Raw genomic sequence first — 27,761 nt, 5'->3', positions numbered from 1 at the left:
TGTGACCCAGCCACCCAAAGAGGAGCTGTTGAGCAGGTGCCAATGTGGAGCGTTGGAGATGTCGCGATGCTTGCCTGTTGTCACAGAGCTCGGCTGTCCCTGGGCACCTCTCCACAACAGTACCCCTGCCACCACCTTTGCGGTCTGTACTGAAGTGCAGGCGTGGTGGATGTCCACATAGGCAGAGCAGCACAGAAGCGTGATGTGGAGGGCAGGGGTGTAATAGGAAGTGCTCAGGTCAGTGTATATAAAATCATAGACTGAGGGCCGGGGATTTAGCTCAGTGGTTTCGCCGCCTGCTGCACAAGCGCAAGGACCCGAGTTCTATCCCCGGTACCAAAAAAACCCCAAAAAACATAGACTGATTTACAAAAGGGCAGAGCCGAATGGAAAATGCACGTGAACATCTTCTCCCAGGACAGCCATGCCCTGAAGAAAGTGGCTGCTCATCATCCTGTAAGACTCCAGCTCTAGCTAATGGTCCTGAAATTTGGCCAGCTCTCAGCATGCAGTTGCTCGAAGTCTGCCTCTAACAAACATGCTTTGACATACTTGGAATTTTCTTTTTAGTTTTTACTTTTTTTTGTTTGTTTGTTTATTATCAGGGATCGAACTCTGGTCCTTGCACTTGCACAGCAGGCGGCAAAACCACTGAGCTAAATCCTGTCCCTAGATTTTACTTTTTTTTAAAAAATCTTTTTCCCTTTTAAAAAAATTGTCAGCATTAATATTTTACAATTTAAAAAAAATATTTTACAATTTACTGTGCTGTGTATTTTATCTTCACATTTCCAACACTGAAGGCATAAATTATAAAGACTTTCAGAGAGTTCTAATTTATGTTACGTATTTTTTTGCAAATTTCACCCCATGAAAGTGCATTATTACAGTGCCCATCCTGTGTGAAACATTCTGTGTGTATATAGAAACTTTGGAACCTCCTCAGTAAAGGAAGAGATGTCCTTTCTGTACATCTGCATTTGTAAAGGATAAAATTTCTTCAGATCTTGGCTCTTTGGGGTGTCTGCATATGGAGTGGTGATTCATCTTGGTTCCTGTCCATCTTGTCAAATGTGTCCTGTGGAGCTGGAGCGGGGACACACGCTTGTAATCCCAGCTGCTTGAGAGGCTGTGGCAGGATGATAGAAAGTTTGATGCCAGCCCAGGCAACTTAGCAAGTTCCTGAGTCAAACAGAAAGGGCTGAGGATGTAGCTCAGTTGTTGAGTCCCCTGGATTTGGTCCCTAGTTCTGCAATAAATAAATAAATAAAAAATAAAGTGTTGGGTTGTCTGACAATGTTTCAGATGAACAGTTGCAAAGCTGGGTGTGCACAGTTACATCCATAGTGATATACCTTTGCAGCTTCCGCTTTGCAGCCTATTTCCTTACGAGTATAGTTCATCCAGTCATAACTTCATGCCCGTTGGTGTGTCTTTAATACACCTGAATGGTTGCACTCTCAAAAATATGTTATTGCTTATTTTATTGTGAAGTGACCTGTGAAGTGTTCTCTCGTGTTTTTATATGTTTCTGAAATAAATCTCCCTTGAAAAATGTGCATAAACATCTTAATACGTTCGCGACGAGGCTGTAATTCACCTGTCTTCCCGCCGTTGGCTCTGAAGCCCTGGAGGTACAGTGTGGCGAGGGACAGTCACGCACTGCAGTACTACGAGCCTCCTGCTGAGATGGCCACCTGCTTACCGCCAGTGGTTCAAGCTGGTGGGAACATGTTAAAGAATTTTTAAAGTTATTTTCAGGATTTTAGACGTTAGGGATTTTGGTCTTTGGGGATTTCAGCATTCAGGATTCTAGTGTTTGGGGCTGTGTCTTTTAGATTCTGGCCGTACTCGTTTGAAACCAGATGGGCTTCCTGCTGCCTCTGCTCACGGACGGAACAGCTGTGTCCCTCCTGGTGCATGTGCCAGGGTGCCAGGGGCTGAGAGCTGTGAGAAGCAGCAGGCCGCCGCTGCACAGTGCGAGAGAGGCCATGGTGGCCTGTGGTGGGAGAAAAGGCCAGGTGCTGCAGCAGTGTGCCGGTCTTTCTTTGCGTACAGCTGCCTTTAAACGGTGGAAGGAGGTGCCCATGTGTTCAGGGTGTTGTTGAGGAAAGTGTGGGCGCCTGAGACTCACCCGAGGCTTCTCTTCCAGAGCTCTTTGACATCTGCCTTGCCCGGGCCAAGGAGCGGTGGCGGTCCTTCAGCACGGCAGGCGCGGAAGTGGAGAATGAAGGTACAGACCTGTGTCCGCAGGACGCTGCCCCGAACAATTCCTGGCGTAAAGCTCAGCCACAGCAGCCCCCTGACATGCAGTCCTGAGCCCTTAGCATCTGCACCGCTCTGCCCTCTGTGCGCTCCTCCTGCGTGCAGGCCCCAGGGCTGCACTTTCCTGAGGCCTTGTTATGAAATCGTGCCACCCAGTACTTTAGGGCGTCATCGAGCATTGGGGAGTCAAAAATTCGAATGAGCTAGGAGTGCTCAAACATGTTCTTCTTAGACTGGGAGGCAGGAAGGAAAGTCACCTCCCTGGTAAGAGATGTCCCTGAGATTGTAATTATTTTGTTTTGGAGGCTGTTTAGAGTTTTGCAGGGCAAAAAACAGAGTTTGCATTTATTCTTTTTAGCATGATGCACTTACTCTTTGGGAATGGGACTTAGGAGATGACATAAACTCATTGAAGAGGTTACACCAGGCATCGCTGAGGAGGAGGGAAGACTTGAGGGGGAGGGAAGGGGGAGGCGTGTGCACGTGGGAGAAGGCGAAAGAAGCCAGCCTGTCGCTGCCGAGTGCCAGTGACCCAGAGAGGGTGGTGCTCCGGCCGACTGGAGCGCCTGGGGTTGCAGGTGCCCAGAGCGGGGACTCCATCTCCCAGGTCCGTGAGCAGAGAACCTGGGCCTGGTGAGCCCCTGGACTGGGACGGCCTGTGCAGCTCTGGGCAGTCACCGACCTTCTCTGCCTCCAAGCAGAGTTCCCCTAAGAGCAATTGGGCCTTGTACATGTACACATCACTTCATGAGCAGTGTTTTTTAAACCAAAATTAGAGGAAAGTAGCATTTGTAGGCCATAGGCCCCAACAGTCCCTGCGAGCTCTTTGGGTCTGACCTGCAGGGGCTGCTCATGGGCACGGTGGTTCCCTGGGAGCTGGTGCAGGTGGCTGAGTCCTCCCGTGGCGAGCAGTGGAGGACCAGGAGCATTGCCCTTCTGCTCACCATCGGTCCCCTCCACACACGCAAGGGATTGCTGCTCTTTTTAGGTGTATTTTTAAGTAGTCTTTTAAGAAACTGTGTGGTACAGGAATTCAAACAAATACAAAACAAGTTCTTCATGAGTATTTGTTTGAATTACTACATGTTGCATTGCAATAGATCCCACACACTGTTTTCATTTTTTTTTACTTCTTATATTGACAGAAGAATTATGCTTGCCACATGCAGCATGTTTTGAAGTATACACACATCGTGCATTGTTGACTAGCTAACTAACATAGGCGTTGCCTCTCATGGTTACAATTCTTATAGTAAGAACACTTTACATCTCGGTCTTAGCATTTTCAGGAATACTGTATACAGTTACCTATGGTCATCGAGTTGGACAATATATTCCTCCCACCAGACTGAAATTTGGTATTCTCTGACCAGTATCTCCCCAGCTCCCCTCTCGCCCCTGGCAGCCACCGTGTTACTCTACTTCTCTGCGCTTAACATTTTTAGGTTCCAATAGAAGTGAGACCATGTGGTATTTGTTTTACTGCGCCTGGCTTATTTCACTTAGCACGACGTCCCCCACCTCATCCATGTTGTCAAAAACGATGGTTGTTCCTTCTTTTTATGACTGCAAAGTATTCCACCGAGTATCTTTGCCACCTTTTCTTTACCCACTCCTTGGCCCTTATAGCAGTGCTGCAGGGAGTGCAGAGGTCACTTGGTCAGCCTGACCTGCATCTGGGTGCGGGATTTCTGAAGCCTATGCAGTTCTGCTTTTGTTTGGGCCCACATATGCTAAATTTACACCAGTGATGTTTAGGATCAAGTGATGCTTTTTCGGTTGGGATTTTCTGTGCCTAGAGTTCATTTATACACGTTCCCTGCTTGCCCTTGTTTTCCCCAGAGTGGTTTTGGTTGATGTTAGGTGGCTGGTGGCTGCTGCCTGAGGTGCTCCTCTCCTGCGGTGAGACACTCCAAGCTGCCCTCACCCCAGGCAGCTCTGAGGCAGGGTTGCACTGTTGAGACTCACCCTGTGCTCTGAATCTTTTGTCAGATGCTGGGTTTTCAGCAGCAGACAGAGAGGCCAGTCTGGAGCTTATTAAACTGGACATTTCCAGAACGTTTCCTAATCTCTGCATTTTCCAGCAAGTAAGTGGTCATTTCTTTCTAGTGTGTTTTACCTAAAAGCCATCCGTGCCTGGCTCCCTGTAGTGTAATCAAGATTGAAAGGTAGAGGGCCGGGGATTTAGCTCAGTGGTTCTGCCGCCTGCCCCACAAGCACAAGGACCCGAGTTTGATCTCCAGTACCAAAGGAAAAAAAAAAAAGATTGAGAGGTAAAGCGGGTTGGAGGATAGGTTGGGTATCACTTTTTAAAATAAGTGTAATGGACCCTTTCCAACAGGTGCCAGTGCTAGTGCTTTTACAGTGGCCTTGTCCTGCTCCTGGGCTCGCATGTTGGAGCCTCTGCAGGTGTTGGAGAAGGGCAGGCCCGTCGTCAGGCTGTGGGCGGCTTCTTCTGTTCTTTGCCTGCACTGGAGGTGGGATTTCAGGGAGCCCACTATGCGAGTTCCCGGGGAAACGATGCAGGCAGCATGGTACAGTCTGTACAGTCGGGTAGGCAGCCAGGCAGGTGCAGGGGGCCCTGATGGCTATGGGAGATGGGTGGAGAGCAGTGTTGTGTGTGGACGGCAGTCGGAGCAGGGTGGAGCCACCCCTGTGGGTAATGGGACCCAGGCCAGGGGTGTCACCAGGGCTTGGGGTTCCTTGGAGCAGAGCTCTTGGAAGCCCTTCTATTCTTGAGCCAGCAGACAGCACCCTCTGCTCCTCCCTTACCCAGGCTGGCGGAGTTGCTGGTCCTCCTTCCATAGTCTTCTGCATCTGACCGGCCTGATTCAGTGCATGCCCTTGTCCTGTGGGTGCCTGCCCTCCCCTCTCCTATCCGTTCCCCGTCTTGGACCTTCCAGTCCCACTGCCGCACCCGGGTTTCTAGCACCGAGCCTTGCAAACAGTTTACCAGTAAAGAATGGAGGAGTAGTTGGGGACACAGACAAAGTGGCTACAGGACAGAGTTTAGATGAGTGTGGAGGGTGAGGTGGGGAGTGGGACTCTGCCAGCACAGGGTTGGTGGTGGCGCCGAGGAGCGGAGCCGTGACTCGGTGGGTCTGAGCTGGGAGTCGGCTGTAGTAGGCAGGGGTGGGCCGGAGTAGGATCGCTCCACACAGGGGCTGGGCATCGGCAAGCCAGCTTGAGGGCAGAGCCAGCCCGCACTGTGGGGGTCTCTGGATCCAAGTGTACAAGCTGCTGCCTGCCAGAGTGCTTCCTGTCGTGGGTCCTGTTTGAGGGAGCCGTGTCCTGCGGCTGACCTGGTGTCCCAGGGCTCCACTTCCAGCCTTGTTCCCTCACTGCTGCAGGTGGCCCCCTGCCTGCTGGCCGGAACTGTGGCTGTGCCACTGTGCCCAGGTCTGGCATAGGGCAGCCCAGGACCTCAGTGGCACCTGGTGTCACTCTTACTCCCCCACGTCCCCATTCCCCAGTCCACCCAGAAACGTTCCCATCTGGGTCTTCAGGAATCTTTGCACCAGGGGAGCTCCCCAGAGGCTCGGTGTTGGGCCTGGAGCCTGGGAGTGCCTGGTGCCCCTGCACCAGGGCGGGCAGGATGGGCGGCCAGTCTGCAGACCCCAGCTCCACAGACAGACTTCAGCGCCTCTGCTCCCCAGCCTGGGCCGCTCCCTCAGCCTTGGTCCAGGTCGCATCGTGCAGCCCCAGCCGCTCCTCTCAGGCTTCCTGGCTTTCCCCACAAGAGGGCTTTCTCTGCCCCGGCCCCAAGCCTCCCATGCCCAGGGTGAGTGCAGCTCCTCACTGGCTCTGGAGGCCCTGGAAGCTGCTGCTTCCTAGAAAAGGTTTTACCTCTGACCTCAGCAGGTTGGGTTTGAATCTAGGCTTCCCTCCTGCTGGCCTCATGGCCTCAGGCAGGCCACCTGAGGACCTTGCTCCTTATTTGCAGCTGCTCTGCTAGTTACATTATAAAAAAATGTCTGTGTCTAATTAAAACTAAAAGTCAGCTGAATCCACCAGAAGTTGAGGAGCCCTTTTGTGTCAGGCAGCCATGGAGGTTGGGGTGTGGTAGACCGAGGCCCCGAGGCTTTGGGGAAGTAGGGTCCCTGGTCTTCTGCATAGTGTGGGATCTCAGCCCTGGCAGAAAGCAGCGTGGTCACCTTTCTAACTAGCAGAGGTAAAAGCAAGGGAGGGTTTTAGAAGAAGGGGCTCCAGGGCAGGCGCAGGTGGGGCTCAGCAGGCGGCGCCTGCTCAGTGTGTAGATGGCAGGGTGTCTGTGTGGCTGCGTGGTCTGGGCCTCGCTGTCACAGAGCCCGCAGGCTGTGCGGTCCACTGGTCACACAGGAATGGTTTTTATCCCTGTGTTAGCGCTGGGCACTGGGTAGACAGGGCCGGGGCGGGTGTTGGATGTGAGCGCAGTGGGTGCTTATACTTGAGCATCTTCCAGCGCTCCCACAGCGCCCTGAGCTAGCTCCAGGCTGCCTCCTCACGCAGTTAATATTTTGGAAGCAATTAAAGGAGCAAATGGGGAAAAAAAGAGCAAATGGAGATCTTGGGGGGATGGGGGTATCAGGAGAGTGTCTGAAATAGAGCGGAAGCTACTGGGACCTGAGTGGAGTAGCTGTTCCCCAAACCTGGGTACAGAGAGGCAGAACAGCAGACGGAATGTCGGGCAGGAAGCGGGAAGGGCGTGGTGGGGGGACACAGGCAGATCTGGAGACAGGAGCAGCCGCTTGCCCCAGGAGCCCTGGCTCACCTGTCGGGCTTCGAAGGCGGCATGGTCCCAGCGGGAGCCAGTGGCGGGGTGCTTGACTTGGGTAGTATTCACACCCGAGCCAGGAGCTGTTTCCAGAGCAGCTTCATAGGCTGAGTTGCACACTTGCTTGTTAACTTGAGTTGGTTGTGTCTTCATTAAATTGCATAATGCACACGGTGGGCTGCTCGCCCCTCTTGTGGCAGCCGGTGGGAGTGCAGTAGCAGTAGCATCAGACGCTGTTCTGTGCACTAACAGGACTGACGCATGTGTCGTTTTGGTGTGTCCATCCTTCCAGGGCGGTCCGTACCATGACATGTTGCACAGTATTTTGGGCGCTTATACTTGTTACCGGCCGGATGTGGGTTATGTAAGTGAAGTCTTTCAGTATTTTATAATGTTGTCTGTGAAGAAAGTCATAGTGTTGTCCGGGACATCTAGATGTCGAGTTGAATACTTTCATCCTTTTGTCGAGGAGCTGAAAAGTCTTGCGGTAACTGGGTTGACTCAGTTTCCTCATAAAGAGATTGAGCTGCTCTGTGGCATTAATCACAGTTTAGCTGGATGTGGTTTTCATTTTTTCCATGTGATTTTTCCCAACATCAAATTGAAAAAGCCTTCCGCAGTAAACATTTTAAAAAGTGTGCTGCTGTTTTCGCTGCTTAGCAGATGTGTGTGTGCTTGGTCTAACTTTCAGCACGCCAAATGGGTTCCTAAGAGGGGTTTCTGCTGAGGGTTCCCATTGGGAGGGGCCGGGGAGTGGAGAGGGAGAGGGGTGGTGATGGGGCAGGTGGGGGCTGGCAGTTCAGCCTGGGCGGGGCCTGTGGGGCCCGGGGGCCCTGCCAGTGTGAGGGTGCCTGGGCTCCTGTAGTGAGTGGAAGCGTGCTCTCACCTTTGCGGCACAGTTAACGCCTCTCTCCTTCCTGCAGGTACAGGGCATGTCCTTCATAGCCGCAGTGTTGATCTTGAATCTAGATACTGCTGATGCCTTTATTGCTTTTTCTAATCTTTTGAATAAACCCTGTCAAATGGCGTTCTTCCGAGTGGACCATGGCCTTGTGAGTATGCTCTGCACACCCGCCCTGCCCAACGGTTCTCTTTGTAGGAGATAGAGGATGTGTTTCCCTGTTTGGGCGCCTGTTGAACTTGAGTGTGGAAATGGGTGTGAGCATACCCATGCTTTCCTGGGGGCCGAAGTAGGGGAGGGAGAATGGCAGCTTCTGTGCACCTGTGCGCACATCCTGTCGTGTGTGCCATGCGTCTTCCGGGAGGACGTCTCGAAGCTGACCCTGAGGCTGCTCACCCTCACGGTGTTGTATGTGGGAGAAAGGCGGTGTGTGTGAGACTGAGCTCCATTATTTACAAGAAGGCAGCAGCTGGTTTTGTGTGCTGCTGCCGACAGTCTTGGCCACACTGAAGGCATGGAGGCGCTAGCGGTGCGGCCGAGTGAAGGCCCCAGCACTCTCTGCAGCCAAGTCCTCTGTGTGGTACAGGTGAGGAAAGAGGCTCGGGAGGGAAGCGCTGTGTCCAGGAGCATCTGTTAGGTGGGAGAGTGGAGAGCGAATGCACTCTGGTTACTTAAGCCTGTGTTCTCAGGCCTAGAGGCACAGGCCTAAAAGTGACTCCATTAGCTTTAAACCAGTGCCATCTCTTATGCTGACAGATGGCCCTCAGCACTTGAAGGCCCAACCATCCAGTAGTTGGCACTTGTTCCCCAAGTCCTGGGGACTCCTCAGTACCCCTGCTTAGTTAGCAGCTCCTGCTAAATTAGTGACTGAGAGCAGTGTCCCTGCCTGTAGGAGTCCATCCGGAGAAGGCCACAGGTGAGAACAAAGCATCCGTGCAGAGACGGTCACTACGTGTGTTCACCGTGAGATTGCAGGACAGCAGACAGTGGGCTGCAGGGGAGGGCGCTGCCTGTTTAATGCCTGAGTAGTGAGGCCCTGGAGTTGGAGGGAGTGTGGAAGACAGTGAGCTGACTTTCCAAGAGTCGGTAAAATAGAACAGACGCTGATTGCTGCATAGTTAGCTGCAAGAGCAGTTTCGTCACAGCATTAGTGTGTTTCGGTGGACAGTGTGTGGAGCTTGTGTACTTCACAGTCCGCGGACGAGCACTTGTATACATGTTGCTTTGATTATCAGGCAAGAGCTTACCTTTCTAAGAAAGATAATGGTCAGAATTTGAAAAAATCTTCAGGCGAGATTCTTGCCCTTAGGATAGCCTGTTGATACTCATATACACGAGCTTTCCATTCTTTACAATATTCATTCCTGGTTGTAAATTTAATCTTATGTTATTGTATATAATAAAGTGATTTCCACCCAAGTTCTGCTAATATTGAAGATCCCAGTTTCTCTTTGGAAACATGTAATAAAAACTATACTTAGTAGTTTTAGCTTACAGCTTTAAGGCAGAATCCTAGAGGCACAATGCTGAGTGGGACCCGGGCTTTGGCAAGTTCTCCCCAGCAGCACCCCGGGTCCAGGCCAGATCACCCTGGTGTGGGCTGCCCTGCGCGTCAGCCGGTGTCTGCTGCAGCCTTCCCTCAAGATGCTCATGCCCGGAGCCCCGGCCCCTCTTGTGACAATCAGAAGTGTCTCCAGATATTCCCAGATGTCCCCTGGGCTGCAAAACGCACTCTGTGGTCCATAGTGCAGCCCCTCCATGAGGCCGAGCAGTTTCTTTGCTCTGCTGCGGGCAGCCCGCAGGGGGGCAGGGTGCAGAGTGCAGATCCGGCCGCCTCCCAGTGCAGGCTGCTCTCTTGCAGTGCCACGGCACTCCTGCTTGGGCATTTTGTTTCCGTAAAACACTTGCAGGGCCCAGTAAGGTGCAGGCAGGGGCCCTTCCTCTCCATCTCTCACTGCATGCGCTCGCGGGTGTGTGGGTTTAAGGCCAGGTCCTGGCTCTGATGTCAGACCCCTTGCCTCTCTGGGAGGACTGGGTCAGGAAAAAGCTGCTTGCTCTTTAACCATAGGCTCATCCTCTGTGATGGGACAGGCCTGAATTCAAGTCCCAGCGCTGCCTGCTAGTACTCTGCTCCTCCTTGGTGAGGTACTTAGCTGCCCTTTCTTTTCTGTAAAGTGAAGAAGCAATGAACGTGGCTAGTGATGCTACCGTGAAGATTAGGGGTGGTGTTCGCTTAAAACTTGTCCGGGTTGCACCTACGGCTGCCATTCAAAGTGAGCAGGCCGTTGAGTAAGAGTAATTGTGTGAGATTCTCAAGATCTAAGTGCAGCAAGTGTCATCTGCACACTGGAAACTTGTGCTGATAAATGGTTTATTTGTGTGTCTTATATTCTCTCCCTAGATGCTGACTTACTTTGCTGCATTTGAGGTATTCTTTGAAGAAAATTTGCCGAAATTATTTGCTCATTTCAAGAAAAACAACTTAACTCCAGACATCTATCTAATTGATTGGTAAGGCTGGGTTTTCTGAGCATTTCCTTGTCCACTGCCTTGTCTCTCACTGTCCTCCCTGCAGCTGCTTTCGGGATTCGTCTAAGGCCCCTATCCTGCTTCGTGGCCACCCAGCGCTCTCGTCCTCCAGGCTCCTGAGTGCTAATCTGCTACCTCGCACCATGGGCTCCTTTCTGTTTCCGACTCCAGCTGGGCCTCGATTCCCCCAAGGCGAGGTGGTGCCCTGGAACCATGTTTGCAGGGCGCCATTTATCCACCCAGTAGATGGGTTGTGTGGCTGTTGGTCTGTGCCCGGCCCTCTGCCAGGCCCTCAGGTGGGTGGTGAGCGGGTTGCCGCCCAGACCTGCTTCTCAGGAGCTTCTGTATTGGTGTCCCTGAAACGTTGCTGCAAAGCCTGCAGTAGGCTCCAGTCTCCTGCCCAGTCTATAGCGTGGGCTTGAGGCAGAATTAAGGGAGACAGCGGGGGCCAGGACAACAATGCCGGTGCAGCTGGGAGGGGCGCTGGCCAGTCCCAGGCGCTCTTCTTCACAGTAATCAGTTGGGGTAAAGGCGAGCTGTGTGCAAGGACAGAGCTCTGTGAGTGGATACGCAGTCGTGTGCTTTCTGTGGAATGAATGTAAACAAGGCTCGTTAAAGACAAGACAAAGTACTCCCGAGTTAGGAACGGAATAGACAGAATATATGGTTGTGTTGAGAACACTGTCCTTCTAATCAGAAGGTTTAGTTGTGGGAACGAAATTTGGGTGCGAGTTACTCTGACCTCGGCACTAGGCTTCAGCCGGACTCACTTCTCAAAACAAGCAGTCGTGGGGTTAGCTCTTCACAGCCTGCCTTGGGCATGATCAGTATTGGGGTCTCCCGCACTGCTGCCTAGTGGAGAGGCCCGTGTCAGGAGAAGAGAGGGAAGGAGAGGCGTGGACCAGCCCCAGTCCAAGGGTCAGAGTCCATGGAGAGAAGGTGGGAGGGCGCTTGAGCAGGCTGGCAGGGAGGAGTGGCCTGTGGGGCTCCAGGTTGCCTGGAGTAGAGAAGGGCTCCACAGAGGAGTGGGCAGAGCCCTCCCTGGGCTTTGACACCAGCTCCCAGAGTGAACATAGAGCCACCGTGAGTAGCAACCGGCTGTTGGGTGTCACCCTCTGCGGAGGCAGGAGCCTTCCAGAAGGTGGGGTCCAAGCACTGCTCCCACGGGTACCAGAGCAGCCTTGTGTGGAGCCTGGGGTGGTTGGTGCTTGTGGCTTCTGTCCTTCACATGAACATGGGTGTGGAGGTGGGAACTTGCAGCTGAAGCTGTGGGAGCTGTCCCTGTCGGATGGCAGACTGTGGCCTCGAGTGGCACTTGGGTGGCCTGTCGGGCTGTGCTCGACCCAGGCTGCTTCTCCATCCCCTTGCATGTTCGACTGTGGAGCCGGGCCCTCACCACCCCCATTTTGCACCCATTCTGTCCATTTGACCGTGAGCTCTGACCCCGTGGGTCCCCAGGCTGGGAGCTGGGACGTGTAGAGGGTGTTTGGGAGGGAGGGGATGCAGACAGCCCTGCGTCTGAGCACCTGCCTGAGCACGTTGGTTGTGTCCCGGTTCTAGGAGGAAGTCAGTGGTGCGTGCAAACTCTTCTCCCTCTGACTTGCAAAAGGCAGTCCCCGCATGCAGAGACTTAACATGTGTGTGCCAGGGACAGGAGTTCCTGAAGCAGCTCCTACCCCTACCCTGGACGATATGGGGAGCATTCTGTGGCGTTCTCTGGTGACAGGTGGCTGGTTCACACCTGGTGCTGTGACAGGCATGGCCCAGAGAACAGTTCTGTCCCCATCCCAGCCTATAGGCGGCTGTGAGTCTAGGGCTCCACACGGACAGGAAGGGACTGAGACCTTCGAGCTGCAGTGTCACTGGCGCCTGAGGGCCCCGGACAGCTGCCTGCTGTAGGCCCAGCTTGTGCCTGCTGAGCGTGGGCTGGTTGCTAGAGGCCAAGCAGGGTGTGGCTGTGAGTGCAGGTCCAGCGCAGGGCCGGGCAAGCAGCAGGTGGTGCCAGAGTGCTGTGTAAGCTGGAGTGGGCCCAGGGTACGTGCGTCTATGAGTCGGCCTTTATTCGTCATTTATAGATGGCTGGGTGCTGCCAGTGAGGTGCAAGCTCCGGCCAGAAGCAGGGCTGGGGAGGAAGTAGAGGCAGGAGCGAGACTTGCTGGGGCTAGCCTGGAAGCTGCCCACCTGTTCCCTCGAAGTGCCCAGAAGCCATGTCCCTGTTTCTCAGCACAGAGGAGGCCCCTGAGCGTGCCATCAGCTCGTCTGACTCTAGATCGGGCCTTCAAGTCGCCAGAAGCCTCATCCTCACCATAAAGGCTGCCTGCCCCGTGCAGCGTCTACCTTGTGCTCTGCGTGCAGGAAGTATTGAGCGGCAGAGTCCCAGTGCTCCGGCCCCTGATGCCTGATCTCTCCCCAGTGTGGCCTGGGAGGCCCCGAGGGCTTGGCCACCAGGTACTCACTCGGGTGGCTGCTGCGAGCATGACCGGAAGAACCTGCTCGGCCGGGGCCCACCCGCCCGCCTGCTCCCGCCCAGCACCAGTGCTCTCACATGTCACCCATTTCCTGTTTCTCCTGCCAGAGAGCCCCGTGGCCACCTCTGGTCTGCAGGGCCTGGCCCCGGGCCCAGCGGCGACTCCCAGCCTGGAACCACCTTTGCTGGCCTGCCCACCTGTACACCTCCTGCTGGTGGTGGCTTCCACTGTCTGACTCAGCTTTGAGGCTCAGAACCAGGGCCCTCAGCCCTTCGTCCTCCTATGGAGTTTGGATGCTTCCGGCTGTCAGGGACCCTTGCTTGTCAACATGTGGCAGGATTATTTGGAGGCATGAGTGGGTTTTATGCTAAATAACTGAACTAGTTAAATGCATCCAAAGATAAGGAATGCATCCAACAGTGCATTCCTTATCAAGATTGATGTTTTTTGAAATGATGTTTGCCGATATTTAGAGAGCTATTGTTGTATGAGTTTTACTTAAAGAGGTTTGAGGAGGTGCCCATGGAGGTTTGGGTTTCTGTCCCATCCTGCACAGGAACTGCTGGTGGCGCTCGGCTCCTGGGAGATAGGTCTGCCCAGGACCCCTGGGGCTCCGGCACCCGGGCAGTGTGGGGCAGTGAACTACACACAGGACAGCTCACAGCCTGTTTGCTGCAGGCTTCTCGTCCCTGCTAGGTGCTGGGCAGGGGAGGATGCCCTGGGCTCAGGTGGGACTTTGGGCGAAGGCCAGGTTGGGTGTCTGAGCTTAGCTTCTAAGTTTGGCCTGAGCCTTGGCCTAGGCCTCAGCTTTGCCCAAGCCTGGTCTGGTTGGGTGTTGGCTGCTGCCAGAGCCTCCGGCTGAGCTGCACTGAGGTTCTCCGTCCAGCACACCTACCTGTTCCGGCTTGGGAGCTCAGGAAGGCCCAGGGCGGGAGGGCTGAAGGGCAGGAGGACTCCTGCTCTTGCCCTGGGGCCAGAGCCCGTTCCTGACCTAGCGGGCTGGGAAAGGTGGGCACAGAGGGGCCGTGGCAGGCCGGGGCTGGAAGTCGTCTTGGGTAGTGGCTCCTCATTGAGGGAGTCCCCTAGGTGCTTTTGACTCTTTAGCTTTGAACTGAAGTCTCTTTTTTCTCAACCTCCCTTTACTTGCAGTTTCCTGGTCGGCAAAATGGAGGCAAGATGGTGCCTTCCCTTGGGGCTGCAGTGGGGGACACAGTAAGGACTGTGAGGCCACTGAGTGCAGCGTGGGCTTGGGCACTCTGCTGTTCACAGCTAGGGACTGCTGTCCTCTCCCTCCCCTGACTCTGAGAGTTCACTCCCTGACTTCCTCCTGCAGCTCCCTGCTGTCCTGCAGAGCCAGACCAGCAGTCAGGGCAGGCGTGGCTAGATCAGAGTTTCTGGAGGCCAGGAAGGCTTGATGGGAGAACCTTCCCTTCCTACCCACACGGGTGCACTGTTTGGCATTAGTGGACTTGTACCTGAACACACCCCCTTTTTTTATTAGTGTGTCTCCCCTACATAAATACATTTACACATACACAGCACATCTCACTCCTTCCCTTTGAACTTACAAGTGCATTATACACAGTGGCTGGAGGAAGTACACATTTCTTGGGAGACGAATGTCCTTGAATTCTTACGGTGGAAGAGCACCAGGAAGGGGTGTGGAGTCCCTGGGCGTGTGCAACCTGGCCCTGCTCCTGCACACTGTCGTGTGTCAGCACACATGGGCTGAGGACTTGCGGGAAGGTGCCTTGCAGACAGCAGGCAGCAGCTCTGCGGGCTCAGGATGGAGCTTGCCATCCCCTCCCAGGCTGCAGGCTGACCCGGGCAGCTCCAGCCATGTGTTTTAGAGAGATCATTTTAGCCTCCCACACTTTTGAGTCCAGTTGTGATTTCATGCTCAGCTGACTGCTTGAAAGCTCCGGGTAATGGATGGCTCTCATGTCAAGGGCAGAGGAGAGGCTTCACCACCTCTGAGTGTCCCTGCTGGGGGCAGCCGGAGTGGGCACTGCTAGGGACAGAGGTCTGTGCTCTTGAGTTGACTGCAGGCAAGGGTGGGGGTCAGAAGTAGCTTGGCCACAGCTCTGGCTCTCAGCAGGGCCTGGTCGTTGGGGGACCCTGGCTCAAGTGGCTGCAAGAGGCCTGCTGGGCCTGCAGGCTCGATGGGTGCAGGAGCAGAGGACTATCAGGAAATGGGGTACAGGGGACAGCGGCACGGCCACGAGAGGACACAGGGTGGAGCTGCCATCCACAGGGAAAGGGAGAGGCCTCCAGGGAAGAACCGAGCCCTGCCCATGCCTGGGTGGCTGTGCGTACACCTGGAATCGCACATTTCTGACCCTCTTTCTTATCTCACGGAGCCCCTGGAGGCAGACGTCCTAACCATGGTGCCCAGCCCTGGCGGCGGGCTGCAGTGGGTGTGGGTGTGGCATTCAGGTCCATTCTGTGGGGCGCCCGGTGCTGCCTGGTGGTCCTCAGCCCCAGGCTAGAGTTCAGGGCTTCCTTTGCGCCTCCCTCAATCTGAACTCCCTGCCCTCCCCAGGATCTTCACCTTGTACAGCAAGTCCCTGCCCCTGGACCTGGCCTGCCGCATCTGGGACGTGTTCTGCCGGGATGGGGAGGAGTTCCTCTTCCGCACGGCCCTGGGCATCCTGAAGCTGTTCGAAGACATCCTGACCAGGATGGACTTCATCCACATTGCCCAGTTCCTGACCCGGCTGCCCGAGGACCTGCCAGCAGATGAGGTGTTCGTGGCCATCACCACCGTCCAGATGCAGAGTCGGAACAAGAAGTGGGCACAGGTAAGCAGTTCCCTGCCCCTCTTTCCCTTCCCCAGAGCTGCTGGCCGGCATGGATGGAGCACCACTGTGTGCAGGGTGGGCCCGGCTCTGCCCCGGGCGTGCTCTGTGGGTCTCAGTCAGCTGGAGGGTATGGGCGTGGGCAGGAAGGCCGGTCCTCTTGCTGTAGTGGCGCCAGGCATCAGGCATCAGCAGCTTCTCCTTCCCTTAGAACGATGCCACGGGCGGGAGGCACTGCTGTGCCCTGCTTGGGGCGGGGCCCATCGAGGGGCCTGTGCTCCCTTGGAGGAGCTGGTTGGCCCGCCTCACTGCTGACGGAGGGAGGCCAGTCCCTCTCAGTCCCGCCCCGCCCGGCCTGTGCTCTGAGCGCCTCTGGCTCGGGCCTTCCTCTTGAGTCCTTCACATGTCCCTCATAGGCCTGACCCGGTCCTGTGGGGTTGACGGTGCTGTCTGGCTCCAGGTAGTACCGTCCTGCAAGGGAAGCCCCACCCACCTTGGCCCTGTCCTGTCTGTGCTGGGCCTCACCGAGTTCCGGGTGCCTGTGGAGACTTGTGCCTTGCCATCACGCCAGACGGTGCCTGTCCTCGTGTCAGTCAGCGTTTCCATTCACTCTAGAGGATATGTGAACTAGAACAGAACAGAGTAACGAGCCCCTTCTCATCCTCCAGCCTCAGGACTGTGAAGCACGGCCCATCTCATTTCAGCTCTGTGTGCGCGCGTGCACCTCGGTTCTCAGGGGAGTCCGGCAGTGTCACATCTGTAAATGTTGTCTCTTTCCAAACCACGTGGGCTGTTCAAATAAGTGTGTACTGTTTTCACTCCAGAAGTTACTGTCAAGTATCGTTTTCGAGTTTCTTGTTTGATGTCGTTAGTGGGTTTCTAGTGTGAGTCAAGATCCCAGGAAGGTTCAGGCCTTGTGATCAGCCGAAGACCTTTAAACCATGTGGAGTGGATACGTGCTCCACCTTCTCCCATGTGCCCCTGCCTCGCCCTGTCTGTGGAAGGACCCAGGCTTTTGTCCCACAGCCTCCGTCCCTCTGTCTGGGCCTCCGAGCTCCTGTAAACAGACCCCAGCCTTCACCAGGTGTCGGGCTGGCTTGTTGCAAGATCACTTCCTGCGCAGTTCAGCCATCTATCCTGGATATTAGCAAAAAGACCAAAAGCTCACCCTTCGGAAGTGTGTGATTCAGTGTCTCGCCTTGGGCATGTCTGGCCACCCAGGCGTGTCCTGCTGGCCCCGCCCTCTTATATAGTGCTCAGTGTGGCTGTGGGGTGTGGCCCTGGATGACACCAGGAAGTGCTCTGGAGAGCTGCTGGCTCTCGGGGGAGTTGTCTGAGTTATCTCAGCAGGGCTGTTGAGAAGGTGGACTCAGTGCCCATGGAAACGGGCCTCTGCTGGAAAATGAGGATTTGAAGGTGCAGAGCAGAGACCGAGCCAAGCAGGGCCTCTCCAACCCTGGGCCAGTGCGGGCTGAGGCTGTGCTTTGGAGCCTGTGGACCAGCGGCTTCCATGTGCTCTGAGGTCCAGCCCCGGCCCCAGCCCCAGGCCCACAGGGGGAGGATCAGACCCGCTGTTGCCATTTCGCTTCTTTCATCTTAGGAACGGAAGAGTGGTGAGAGTAGGCGAGGGGTTGTGCGAACAGCGGGGCATTTTCTGGGTAGCAGCGAGTGGCAGAGTGACAGGAGTTCGTTCAGCAGGGCGCGGGCAGCAGTGGTTTTGTGCAGTCTGGGCTCATGGGAGTGGGGCCCACTGGTTCTCTCAGATTCTGGGTGTGAACTTAGGGCGCTGGGAGCTTTTCCCAGCCACGTGAGTGTTTCTGCTCACGGGGGCGGAGGGGCCTTTGTCTCTTACTCCTTCCAGGCAACTGATTGAAACTTACCTACAGTGTTTCTGCTTTCCCCCTTATCCCTGGGCTGGGTGTGGCATGGTGCCACCCAGATGCTCCTCCTGGCAGCGGGCGCTGCCACCCCAGGCGCTCTGTGTGGCATGAGCAGAGTTCCCAAGTGGGGCCTCTGCTGTCAGCAGTGCTGCCAGGCAGTCACCGCACAGCCGGCTGTGTTACACAGAGGTGTGAGTGGAGTGCTCTGAGAGCAGAGAAGGGGGCAGTCATCAGCCACTCAGAAAGGCACCCGATGGGCTGACGCCCCCGGGGGAGGTGAAGGGACAGGGCTGGAGTGTCCTGCAGGCTGCTGGGTGGGAGTCCGGGCTGTGGAGGGAGTCCAGCCCTGGAGGTAGGTTGAGGTGGGCGCTGCCCACGTCGAGATCCCTGTGGAGTGGGGCTGGGGCAGCCCGGGAGGCAGGAAGAGGTAAAGTGGCAGGAGCTGCGAGTAGGCGGCGCCGCAGTCTCTGCACTCCCCGCTACCCCAGGTGTCTGCTCTGTGCTTCCAGGTGCTGGCTGCGCTGCAGAGGGACAGCCGGGAGCAGGAGAAGGGGAGCCCGTCGCTCAGGCACTGAGGCTGCAGGTGCACGCCCTTGCCGGAAGCAGGTCCCAGTGGCACTGTGTGCGTGTGCGTCCAGACCTACACCTGGCTACAGAGCGGAACGGGGGCTCTTGTCACATTTGGTCCTGACCCTGGAATTGGCCTTAAACAAACAAAACTAAAGCGCTTTGAAAGAATTAAAGCCAGGCTTAGCCTTAAGCAGCTCAGCAGACCAGTGCCCTGGCATCGGCTGTGGCCAGTGCTGTGCTTTCCACTCGGCTGAAGACGGGTCAGTGGCCGACCCCACCCTCTCCTTTATTTCAGTGAAGTTCATTAAATTGTGGCACTGTGATGCCAACCACTGGAAAGTACGATTTTCTTAGCCAGGGCACATGAGCAGTGTCGCTTGGGAGGCCTCTGAGGTGTTGCTGGATGAGGGAGGAGTTGCTGGTATAATTTTTGAGGTAATCTCTTCAGAGATGGAGGTCACATTCGAAAACCTACATACCAAAGACGGCATGACCGCGAGTCCACCTGAGCTTGCCTCGGCCTTGGCCTGCTGCCTTGACTCAGCAAGCAGGAAGGCTGGCTGCAGCCCCAATGGGAAGCTGGATCGGGGGAGCTGCGCGCAGAGAAGGCCACAGAAGACGGCCGCAGAGCCAGCGGCAGCCCCCAGAGGGGGAGGAGGGCAGAAGAGGGCGACTCACGCCCTGCTCCCGCGGGGTGGCAGGTGCAGCCCTGGAAGCACTGTCAAGCGGAGGCCTCTCTGCTCCAGCGGAATGTCCCTTCTGCCCTGGTCACCTGAGCGGCTGGCTCCATCCTAAGTGCCATGCTTCCCCTCCCAGTGTGGCTGGAAATGATGCGCTTCACAAGCTGTGGTCAGGAGGGAGGCCAAGGCACGCCAAGCAGTCCACACCGCTGGCAAGTTCTCCTCTCGGACCACCAGCCTTTCCTGTTCTAAATTACTGGCAAATGTTTTTGTTCTAGCCTTTCCTTGAGTATTTTGAAAGTTTGTGTAAGAAGTTTGATTATCCAGATTGCCAGAAATGAGGTTTTCCACACTAGTCCCAAGGACAGACCCGTACTGTAGAAGCGGGTTCCAGTGAGCTTGCCCCATCCACTCTCGGTGTTGGTCCCTGGGGGTGGGAGGCCGGGTCAAGGCCGTCATTTGCAAGTGCCTGTGTGGTCTGCACGCCACAGCCCTTCTCAGCCATATCTCCAGCCATATCTCCAGGGGACCCCTCTGCTGGTGGTGGTGCGGCCCGCGGCACGGGACCTGGCGGGTGGAAGACAGGCGGCTGCAGGCTTTACCCGCTGCCCCCTCATGGCACTCGGGCAGGGCCGAGCTGTGGTCATCCCCATGCCCTCATCCCACTGCACCCCACGTCCCTGCTCCTGGAATCTCCTCTCCCCTGCATCTCCCTTCAGTTTCCCAGGAGGCTGCAGGGCGCCATGATACCAGCTGGCCTGGAGGGGGCGCTGCCCTCAGACCCTGTCATTCCTGACATCAGATGTTGAATGTAGCCCAGGCCCATGGCCTGCGGGAGATGGGGTGCCCAGCCCTGCACCACCCTCCTCACAAATGTACTCAGCTGTGTTCCATGCCATGGGCTTCCTGTCCTTTACAAGATGTATAGATTTTCTTACTGTATGTAGAGATGTTCCTTAGCCTGTACAGAGGAGGCACAGCCGGCCTCGGGCCGCCTGTTCCAGATGCGATTCCCCGTGTTCCCAGCCCTGCTTGTAGTGATTCCTGTCCAGCTGTCTGACACAAATCTGTGGCTGTGTACTGTGTTTTAAGCAGGACTCCGTGCCAGTCTGCAGCACTGACCACATCTTTAGTGCAGACCAGGCTTTGCAGCCTGTTCAGGGATCGGGTCCCTGTGCCCTGTGCGCGGAGCAGTGCTGGCCCGGTGGCGGTGGCATACGGTCTGTGTCCTCACTGTATAGGCAAACTGGGAACAGACGCAGAGACGCTGCCCTGAAGAGCCCGAGTGCACTTCCTGCCCCTGCTTGGTGACCCTGGGACTTCCGGTCAGGGCAGCACCTTGCCCTCTGCCGGTCCCTGGGGTCTCATTTGGGAACATTGTGTACCTCCAAGGTGCAGTTTTTGACTTTTGAATAGTTTGCTGGTAGAAAACTCCTGGTAACGCTTCCTACATACCATGTTTTAATTGCTTGTACAGTAACCTTTAATCTTATTTAGTAAAGTATATCAAAGAAGGACTTTTTGAATTGTAAATATGTGGTTTTATTAAATAAAAGTCATGTAAATTGTTACATTCATTGTTGTTGGGTTTTAAAGTTGAAATTCTCACTTTGAAGCATGGCAAAAATTTGACTTTGAGCCTTGAGCTGCCCCAGGATCGTAACATCCATTGCTGGGCTTGCTGAACACAAAGGCAGTGTGGTCGCGTGGTTCAGTCTCAGGCGTCCGGAGCTGAGCCCTGCCCTTACACATCGGAGGGCGCCCAGCCCTGCCTGCAGCTCCCGCCCTCACTGTGTCGGCCACCCCTCACCTTGCTGTACATCGAGATGTTCCTCAACCGGTACTTACTCCGTGCCAGCCATTGGGCCAAGGGTGCTTCGCATTCCCTCAGGAAACTTCTCAGCAGCCTGCAGCCAGGCGGCGAGGTTCAGCTCCAGCAGGGCTCCCTGGGCTTCTCCCCATGCGCGGCCTAAGCCACGCCACTCACGAGGGTCGTTGTGAGGGTGAGGCCAGGGGCCGTTGAGAACCAGCAGGGTGAGTGGCAGGCAAGTGTCTTCTTCCAGTTTACACAGGCAGGAGCCTGAGGAGGAGACGGCTCTGTCACTTCCAGGCTGAGGACCATGTGGGAGTTTGCCGAGTGCTGGTTGCTGCAGTCTTGGCCCCAGCAGGACCCTCAGCTGCCAGCCTGCCTCTGCCTCAGGTGAACCGCTTCCCTGTGACCAGGACTCTGTGAGGTGAGGTGGCAGCTGGCGCAGCCACGTTTGCTGAGGACTGGCTGCCTGCTCCGGCCACTCTGGGCTCTGAGCCAGTGAACATTTCATCTCCACAGCAGTTCTATGGAAGACTCCTCATCCCTGGTCCCAAGAGAAGCGATTTGTTCAGGTTCCTGTAGCCCGAAGTGGCAGAGCTGGGGTCCAGACTAGGGCCATGGGACTCCAGGGCTCCTCCATTATCCTGTCATCTTCCACCTGCCTGGCCTTTGATTGCCTGAGACTTCAGGGGACATCTAGCTACAAACCAAAACCATCTGCTTTACATGGTGCCGAGCGTGCCAGGGACCTTTCAGATGATACTAGGTCCGTGCCTGCCTGCCTGGGAACGTGGCCACACTGTAAAGTGCCCAGTATGAGAGGCCTAGAGCACCTGGCTCCTGCCCTGTGGCTGCTCCTTGGTGAGTGCTGCCCACCTCCCAGATAGCTTGCCTGGAGCCCAGCGAGCCACCCTGCTGGGCCAGGACCAAGTGCCAAAGCCCTGAAGGTGCCAAGTCTGTGGCGGGGCTTCGGAGTGAGGGAGCAGCCTTCTCCCCAGACATTACAGCAAAGCCAGTTGTCCATGGACGTAGAAGCCTTGAGCTGGACCCCGGAGTCTTGGTTTGTCTTGGTGATGTTCCTCAGTCTCTCTCCCTCCCTGGAGCTCCTGGTGGGAACTGCACCAACCAGAAATAAACCAGAGCTGAGGGTGTAGCCTGGCTGGAGGCTGAGCATGGGGTGCAGCTCTGCCTGGAGACTTTCCTGAGTCTCTAAGCCTCAATTTCCTTTTCTTTAACCAAAGCTTCCGAGGGGACCCCAGTGGCCACGCACTGGTTTGTGAAGACTAAACAGAAATAAGAGGGCTTCTTGAAGTGTAACACAAGAACCCAGGAACAAAAAGCCAGGTGTGGTGGCATACACCTGTAAATCTCAGCACTCAAGAGGCAGAGGCAGGAGGATCGCCAGGAGTTTGAGGCCAGACTGGGCTATATAGTGAGTTCAAGATCAGCCTGAACTGCACAGTGAGACCCTGTCTCAAAAAATACCCCCAAATCCCCTCAGAACAAACAACCCAGAAGCATTGCCTTTGCCATGTAAACTCTGAGCATCTTTTTTTTTTTTTTTTGGTACCGGGGATCGGACTCGGTTCCTTGCGCTTGCACAGCAGGTGGCGAAACCACTGAGCTAAATCCTCAGCCCAACTCTGAGCATCTTATTTAACTCTTGAACTTACATTTTATTTATTTACTTATTTATTTCAGTACCAGGGATGGAACTCAGGGCCTTGTGCTTGCCAGGCAGGTGTGGCGCCACTGAGCTAAAAACCCAGCCCCACCTAACTTAGATTTTAAAAAATAACTGATTTCTCCTTAATTAAATACATGTCATTGTGTAAAATTTAGAAACACAGAAAAGCACAAAGAAAACAATTCCTCTTGACTTTATCACCCAGGGAAGAGATGTTTTCATATTCTGTGTTTATCCTGTAAATAAAAGTTTCCCAAATGAATACGGTGACCTTTAGACAGGCAAAGTGTTCTGTCTCAGGTCATCCCGGTTCCAGCGTCTCCGTACCATGACTTGTCTTCTAGATCCATCTTGTATTGGCCATTGGCAGCCTTTGGGTGAGATGTTAGAAGGCTCATCAATTGAAAAAATTAAAAACATTTCATGCTCGGTGGACCAAACTTGTAATCCCAGCACTCTGGGAGGCTGAAGCAGGAGGATCACAAGTTCATGCCCAATTTGGGCAATGTAGTGAGATCTTGTCTCAAAGGGCTGGGGATGTAGTTCTGGACTCAGTCCCTACTGCATTCAATCAAACGATAGGGGGAGTGTAGCTCTGTTAAAATATGCACATACTGGGCCGGGGATTTAGCTCAGTGGTTCTGCCACCTGCCTCGCAAGCGCAAGGACCCGAATTCGATCCCTAGTACCAAAAAAAAAAAAAAACCAAAACAACAAACACATATTTGGTCACTAGTTTTTTTTTTTTTTTTTTTTGGTGCCGGGGATCGAATGGTCACTGGTTATTTAGGTAAGAACTAGAGGATCTCTTGGGAGGAGGGAGATTCGTGCTGCCTTTTCATTCCCAACGTTCGGGGACTCATCACTCTGCTGCAGTCTGAACAGTCACATCACAAGAGCACAGTTGGGGTGCATTGGCCCTGACATTACTATATGGACGGGCACCCCATCTCAATGCCAAAACCCTAAATCATGGTTTCAGGGGACTTACGCAGAAAGAGAGTATGTTTTTCCACTTGCATGACTGAGAAGCCTCAAGTGCAGGGGTAAGTCACCAAAATTGATTTTTGCTTACAGAGGAAAAGTGTTTCCTTGTTTTCAGGCCCTGTACTCCTGGGCAAGGACAGCAGCCAAGTCTAACTTTGCCGGTAGCCCTGCTGGAGCAGTGGGCCTTGTTGGGTCGTGCAGTCCCTGCTGGGTCCGACATTCCCTTCCCAGACTGTGAGTCTGGGCCTCACCACTTGCCCTCCTCAGTGCCATCCTCATCCTGCCTGTCATTATCTTCCAGCCCAGCATAGGACTTAGCAATGCCTGACCCACTATAGGCATTCAAAGAACACTTTTTTGGGGAGGCGGGGGATCAAACTCAGGACCTTGCACTTGTAAGGCAGGCACAGCACCACTGAGCTAATTCCCTGGCCCTCAAAGAGCACTTCTGTGCAGAAGACAGAAGAGTTTGGCACTGCACTGATGTATGAACTCAGCAACTTTTCTATGCTGGCTGCTGGCCAGGGTGAGACAAGTCCTTGGCTTTCGGGGACTTGGTCTTAGCAGGGCAAGATAGCCCAGGAGACGTTCGCTGTGGCTGATTGCTGGGTGGGGCTGGACACGGCCTCTGTGGGCTGCAGACAGCTGTGCGAGGCGACCTCAGGGATAGAGAGCACTTGGGTCTGCAGATTCTGCCTCCAAAGGTATGTCTGAAACAGTTTGTGAATGTGTCTCTCTCATGATTACTCTCTTGTAATCTAATTAGAGAACCACATTAGGAGGTAATCAGCCCAAGAGTTTCTTCTAATTAATTGTACCATCTCCAGCACGAGGTTCTGTAATGAGAAAACGGGTGACTGTGTAGTTGTTGCTGTAGGATTCACTTGCTTTGCAGCCAAAAGCAACACCAGTTTCAGCAAACTTCTCGTTCATCGGAGCTCTAAGGGATCTGCCTGTCCCCGGGTTACAGGCTGGCCAGGGGGCCAACCGCTGCCAGGTCAAAATCTGCTGAAAATACACATTCCGCTGCAGTGAACCCAGGAGCTAAAGGGCAGCATTCCAGCAAAAGCTACTTGCTTGGTCCCGACCCTGAGCACCATGGCCAGTTTCACTGGGAAGTGTCCCCGGCAGGGGAACCGAGCCACAGGGAGATAGTTCCATTTGCTAGTGGTTTGGTGTTTCACCTGGGCTGCGATGGCAGGGTAGAAGGCCAGTTATAGCAAGAAAGAGGGAGAATGGAAGCCAAGTCAGAGGTTTTTTATTCCCCTCATTATGTTCATGTGGTATCACAAAAAGTGTATTCAAGCCATGGCATTCAAAAAGAACTGAACTTTCATTGACTTCAGAGAGAATATACTAGAAAATAAAACCATGTCAGCAAAAGACACAGCACCAGTAACCGACAGCCGGCTGAGCCACCTGCAGAGTGGGGTTTCTGCCATCCGGTAAGTGTTCGGCACCGAAAGCGGGTTGTCTTTCTCCTGACCCACTTCAGTGTGGGAACAGGAGGTGCTCTGTCCTGGCTCCACACCCAGCTAAACACACAGGCCGTCTTCTGTGCTGGCAGCGGTCACTGCTCCATGTTCTTTGCACCTGGTGGAACAATACAGTCACCATTTTGTTTTCCAAAATGAAAACCGGAAAACAAAATGTCTTTGTGTGTGAAAATCAGTGCATTTCCTCAGAGGAGCCAGGAAAATGTTGAATTCCTACTCAAGACTGTTAGTGAGGCAGAAACAGACACTACTGATTACTATAACTAGACTGAGCTTTCTCCAGTGAAGAGGAAGATGATAGAACATCAGCTCCTTTTCCTGTTGATCACCTCTTCTGTTTCTGCATTTTATTAAACAAACTTTTTTGTTTGTTTTGAGACAAGATCTTGGTATGTAATTCAGGCTGGCCTCAAACTCACTGCAATCCTCCTGCTTCAGCCTCTTGAGGGCTGAGATCACAGGTGTGTACCACCATGCCCAGCTTCTGGATTTTTAAAAATAATCCCAGTACTGATTATGTACAAAATAAGATTAAGGGAATTAGCGATGTACTTTCTAGTTGAGAGGGAGATTTAGGACTACACAGTTTAGTAGTACGAAGAGAATTTAATACTTTGGTTAATACACAGGAATTTTTCTGTACCCTGCCCACTGATTCAGCTTTTAAAATCTCCTTACATAAAGAAGAGGGAACAGTATTTTTTTAGTATTAAATCCTTGAAATTACAGAATTGCTCAGCTAGGAAAAGATTTTTGAGAGCTTTTTGTGAGAAGTCATTTACATTCAATCACCCATTTTTGTCTCTCTAGGCCTCTCTTGCTTAATCCCATACAAAACTGCTAAGCCAAGTTTGGGCTCAGCACTAATTCAGAAGTTGAAAAATTATGAGAAAAAGATATAGTTGTGTCCCAAGTACAACAGGTCTCAAGGAATGGCAGCAACGGAGATTAAAAGCGAATGAAGGTCAAAGTTGGCTGGGCTGGCGTGGTCAGGAGGGGAGGAAGGCTTTGGCTTCTCTGATCTTCTGCTTCACGCCTTTGCAGGACAAAGTGAGCCCCGCGTGGTGGCGCTTCAGGGACTCCAGGCGCTGGCTGAGCAGTTCAGTCTTGTCCACCTTCTCCTCCAAGTCTCGGAGGAGTGACTCCTGGCCCAGTAGCCCACACCTCTGATTCAGCCTGTGGTTGTCCACCCGCAGACTGTCGCGGGCTTGCTTAGTCTTGGTCAGGATGTCCCTTCTCAAGGCCACCTGAGCCTCGATCCCCAAAAGCTCCATCTTTTTGTGCGCGTTCCTCATGTCCAGGAAGTGCAACTTTTCCTTCGCGTGGGATATGATTTGCACGTTGCTGGTCACCTTGCTGCGAAACTTCAGAACCTCCTCAGTCCGCTCCTCAGCCTTCTCATTGAAGGACTGGTTCTCAATCTTCAGCTGTTCGAAGTCGATGAGGAGCAGCCCCTCCGCCAAGTCCTCCTGGGCCCGCATCCTGGTTTTGAAATGCGCCAGGCTCTGCTTCAGCTGCACGTTCTCCAGCCGCACAGCGCTCATCTCCTCCTCCTTTTTGTCTTCCAGGGCCTGGATCTGCTCCACCTCTCGCAGAGCTGCCTGGCGCCCGCCCCGCATGCGACAGCTGCCCATGGCCTGCATCACCACCTGCTTCTTGGTGGCCTGGAAGTGGCGCCACTCCTTCTGCACCCCGGCCAGCTGCTCCTGGCACTGCTGCTTCAGCCGACCCACCTCCTTCTGGTACCACTCCAGGTCGTCCAGCTCCTGCTTTCTCAGCTCCTCCAGCGTGGCCAGATAGCGCCAGTACGTCTGCTCTTTCTCGGGGGCCCCGGGCTCCGGGCCCTTGTCTGGCGGCCCTGCTGCAGAGTCCAGGCCCTTCTTCCTACGCAGCGCCTCGCAGATCTGCTGCTGCAGGTACATGTTGTAGCGCTGGTAGCGGGAGCGCTCCACCACCAGGGCGCGGTACTGCTCCAGGAGCTCGCTACGCAGCTGCTGCTCCTGCAGCTTCTGCACCTCCTCCGACCACTCCTCGTCCTCCTCCCTGCCCAGGCTCCAGTGTATCCGCTCCTTCTCACTCTTCCGCTGGGGACCGTCCCCACCCTGGCCCCCGAGCTCCTCGTCCGTCCCCTTCTCCTCGCGCCTCGCTTGCTCTCGGTCTGCCCGCCAGGACGCCGCCCCCTCCTCGGAGATCGTGGTCAGCTGCGGCGATGCCCAGAACGAGGCTTTCTTCTTCCTCACGGGCTCCTCCGCCTCGCCCTTCTCTTCGTCCTCTGCCTCCTCTGAGGCGCCTTCAGAACGCGGCTTGGCCGACTCCTCGGCCCCGGCCCCGGCGGGCTCCTTGGGCTCGGATTCGGGCTCGGCCGGCCTCTCCAGCTTTCCGGGCTCGTCCTCGCCCGCAGCCTCGGTGGCCGCCAGCTCTTCCGGGGCCGCGGGCTGCTCGTTTGCGGCGGCGCCTTGCTCCGAAGCCTCCACCTCTACCTCCTCCGACGCCTCCAGCTCGAGCTGCAGCTCCTCGGATTCGGTGGGGGTTTGGGGGCCAGGGGTGTCTGTGATCTCGGTCGGGCGCGAGGTCAGGCTGTCCTTGTCTTCGCCTGCGCTCGCAGTGTCCCCAGCGTGCTCGGAGGGGCTGTCCATTTTCGCCGGGTCCGACCCAGCGATGTACAGCGACCACAAGCTGTTAGGTTTCCCGGGCAACCAGGGGCCCGCGCGGTGGATGCTCCCATTGGCCAGGTGCTAGCCCGACGCCCCGCCTCCTCTCCCCGCCTCCCGGCATGAGCAGGCCAATGGGAGGCCCCTCGTATGGGCGGGCGCGGTTGATTGGACACAGGTGCGAGCTCGCGCCTTGAGGGGCGTAGCACGCTCGTCCAACTTCCTGTCGGCGCTTCTATCTCGCCAGGCCTGGGGCGGGGCGTAGCGGCTGCGCCGGCGGGCGCGC

At 54.9% G+C, this 27,761-nt stretch overlaps 2 protein-coding genes across 9 annotated transcripts in view; one reads left to right on the top strand and one right to left on the bottom strand.

Moving 5' to 3' along the window:
- The window catches only part of Tbc1d14 (TBC1 domain family member 14), an 89,420-nt gene extending 69,005 nt beyond the window's left edge, over nucleotides 1-20,415 (top strand). For 7 of the 8 annotated variants that reach the window (XM_004847326.4, XM_087187297.1, XM_004847328.4 and 4 more), the window contains 7 exons: nucleotides 2,153-2,233; nucleotides 4,258-4,352; nucleotides 7,311-7,382; nucleotides 7,942-8,070; nucleotides 10,321-10,430; nucleotides 15,459-15,717; nucleotides 18,104-20,415. In XM_004847326.4, the coding sequence (XP_004847383.2) occupies nucleotides 2,153-2,233; nucleotides 4,258-4,352; nucleotides 7,311-7,382; nucleotides 7,942-8,070; nucleotides 10,321-10,430; nucleotides 15,459-15,717; nucleotides 18,104-18,169 (812 nt within the window). In that variant the 3' untranslated portion in view covers nucleotides 18,170-20,415. The remainder of the gene's footprint in view (nucleotides 1-2,152; nucleotides 2,234-4,257; nucleotides 4,353-7,310; nucleotides 7,383-7,941; nucleotides 8,071-10,320; nucleotides 10,431-15,458; nucleotides 15,718-18,103) is intronic. The other variant, XM_087187296.1, reaches the window with a different exon arrangement.
- A 75-nt stretch (nucleotides 20,416-20,490) lies between these two features.
- Nucleotides 20,491-27,760, bottom strand: Cfap184 (cilia and flagella associated protein 184). Its single transcript, XM_004847332.3, has one exon. The coding sequence runs from the start codon at nucleotides 27,458-27,460 to the stop codon at nucleotides 25,814-25,816; it is 1,647 nt and encodes a 548-aa protein (XP_004847389.2). The 5' UTR covers nucleotides 27,461-27,760; the 3' UTR covers nucleotides 20,491-25,813.
- Between the last annotated feature and the right edge of the window lies 1 nt (nucleotide 27,761).

Source organism: Heterocephalus glaber, unplaced genomic scaffold, assembly GCF_053883595.1.
Source record: "Heterocephalus glaber isolate CG9 unplaced genomic scaffold, H.glaber_assembly_v1.0 deba00001509, whole genome shotgun sequence".
Classification (NCBI taxonomy): Eukaryota; Metazoa; Chordata; class Mammalia; order Rodentia; family Bathyergidae; genus Heterocephalus; species Heterocephalus glaber.
Note: the sequence above shows the minus strand (reverse complement) of the source record. Positions and strands in the feature narration are given on the sequence as shown.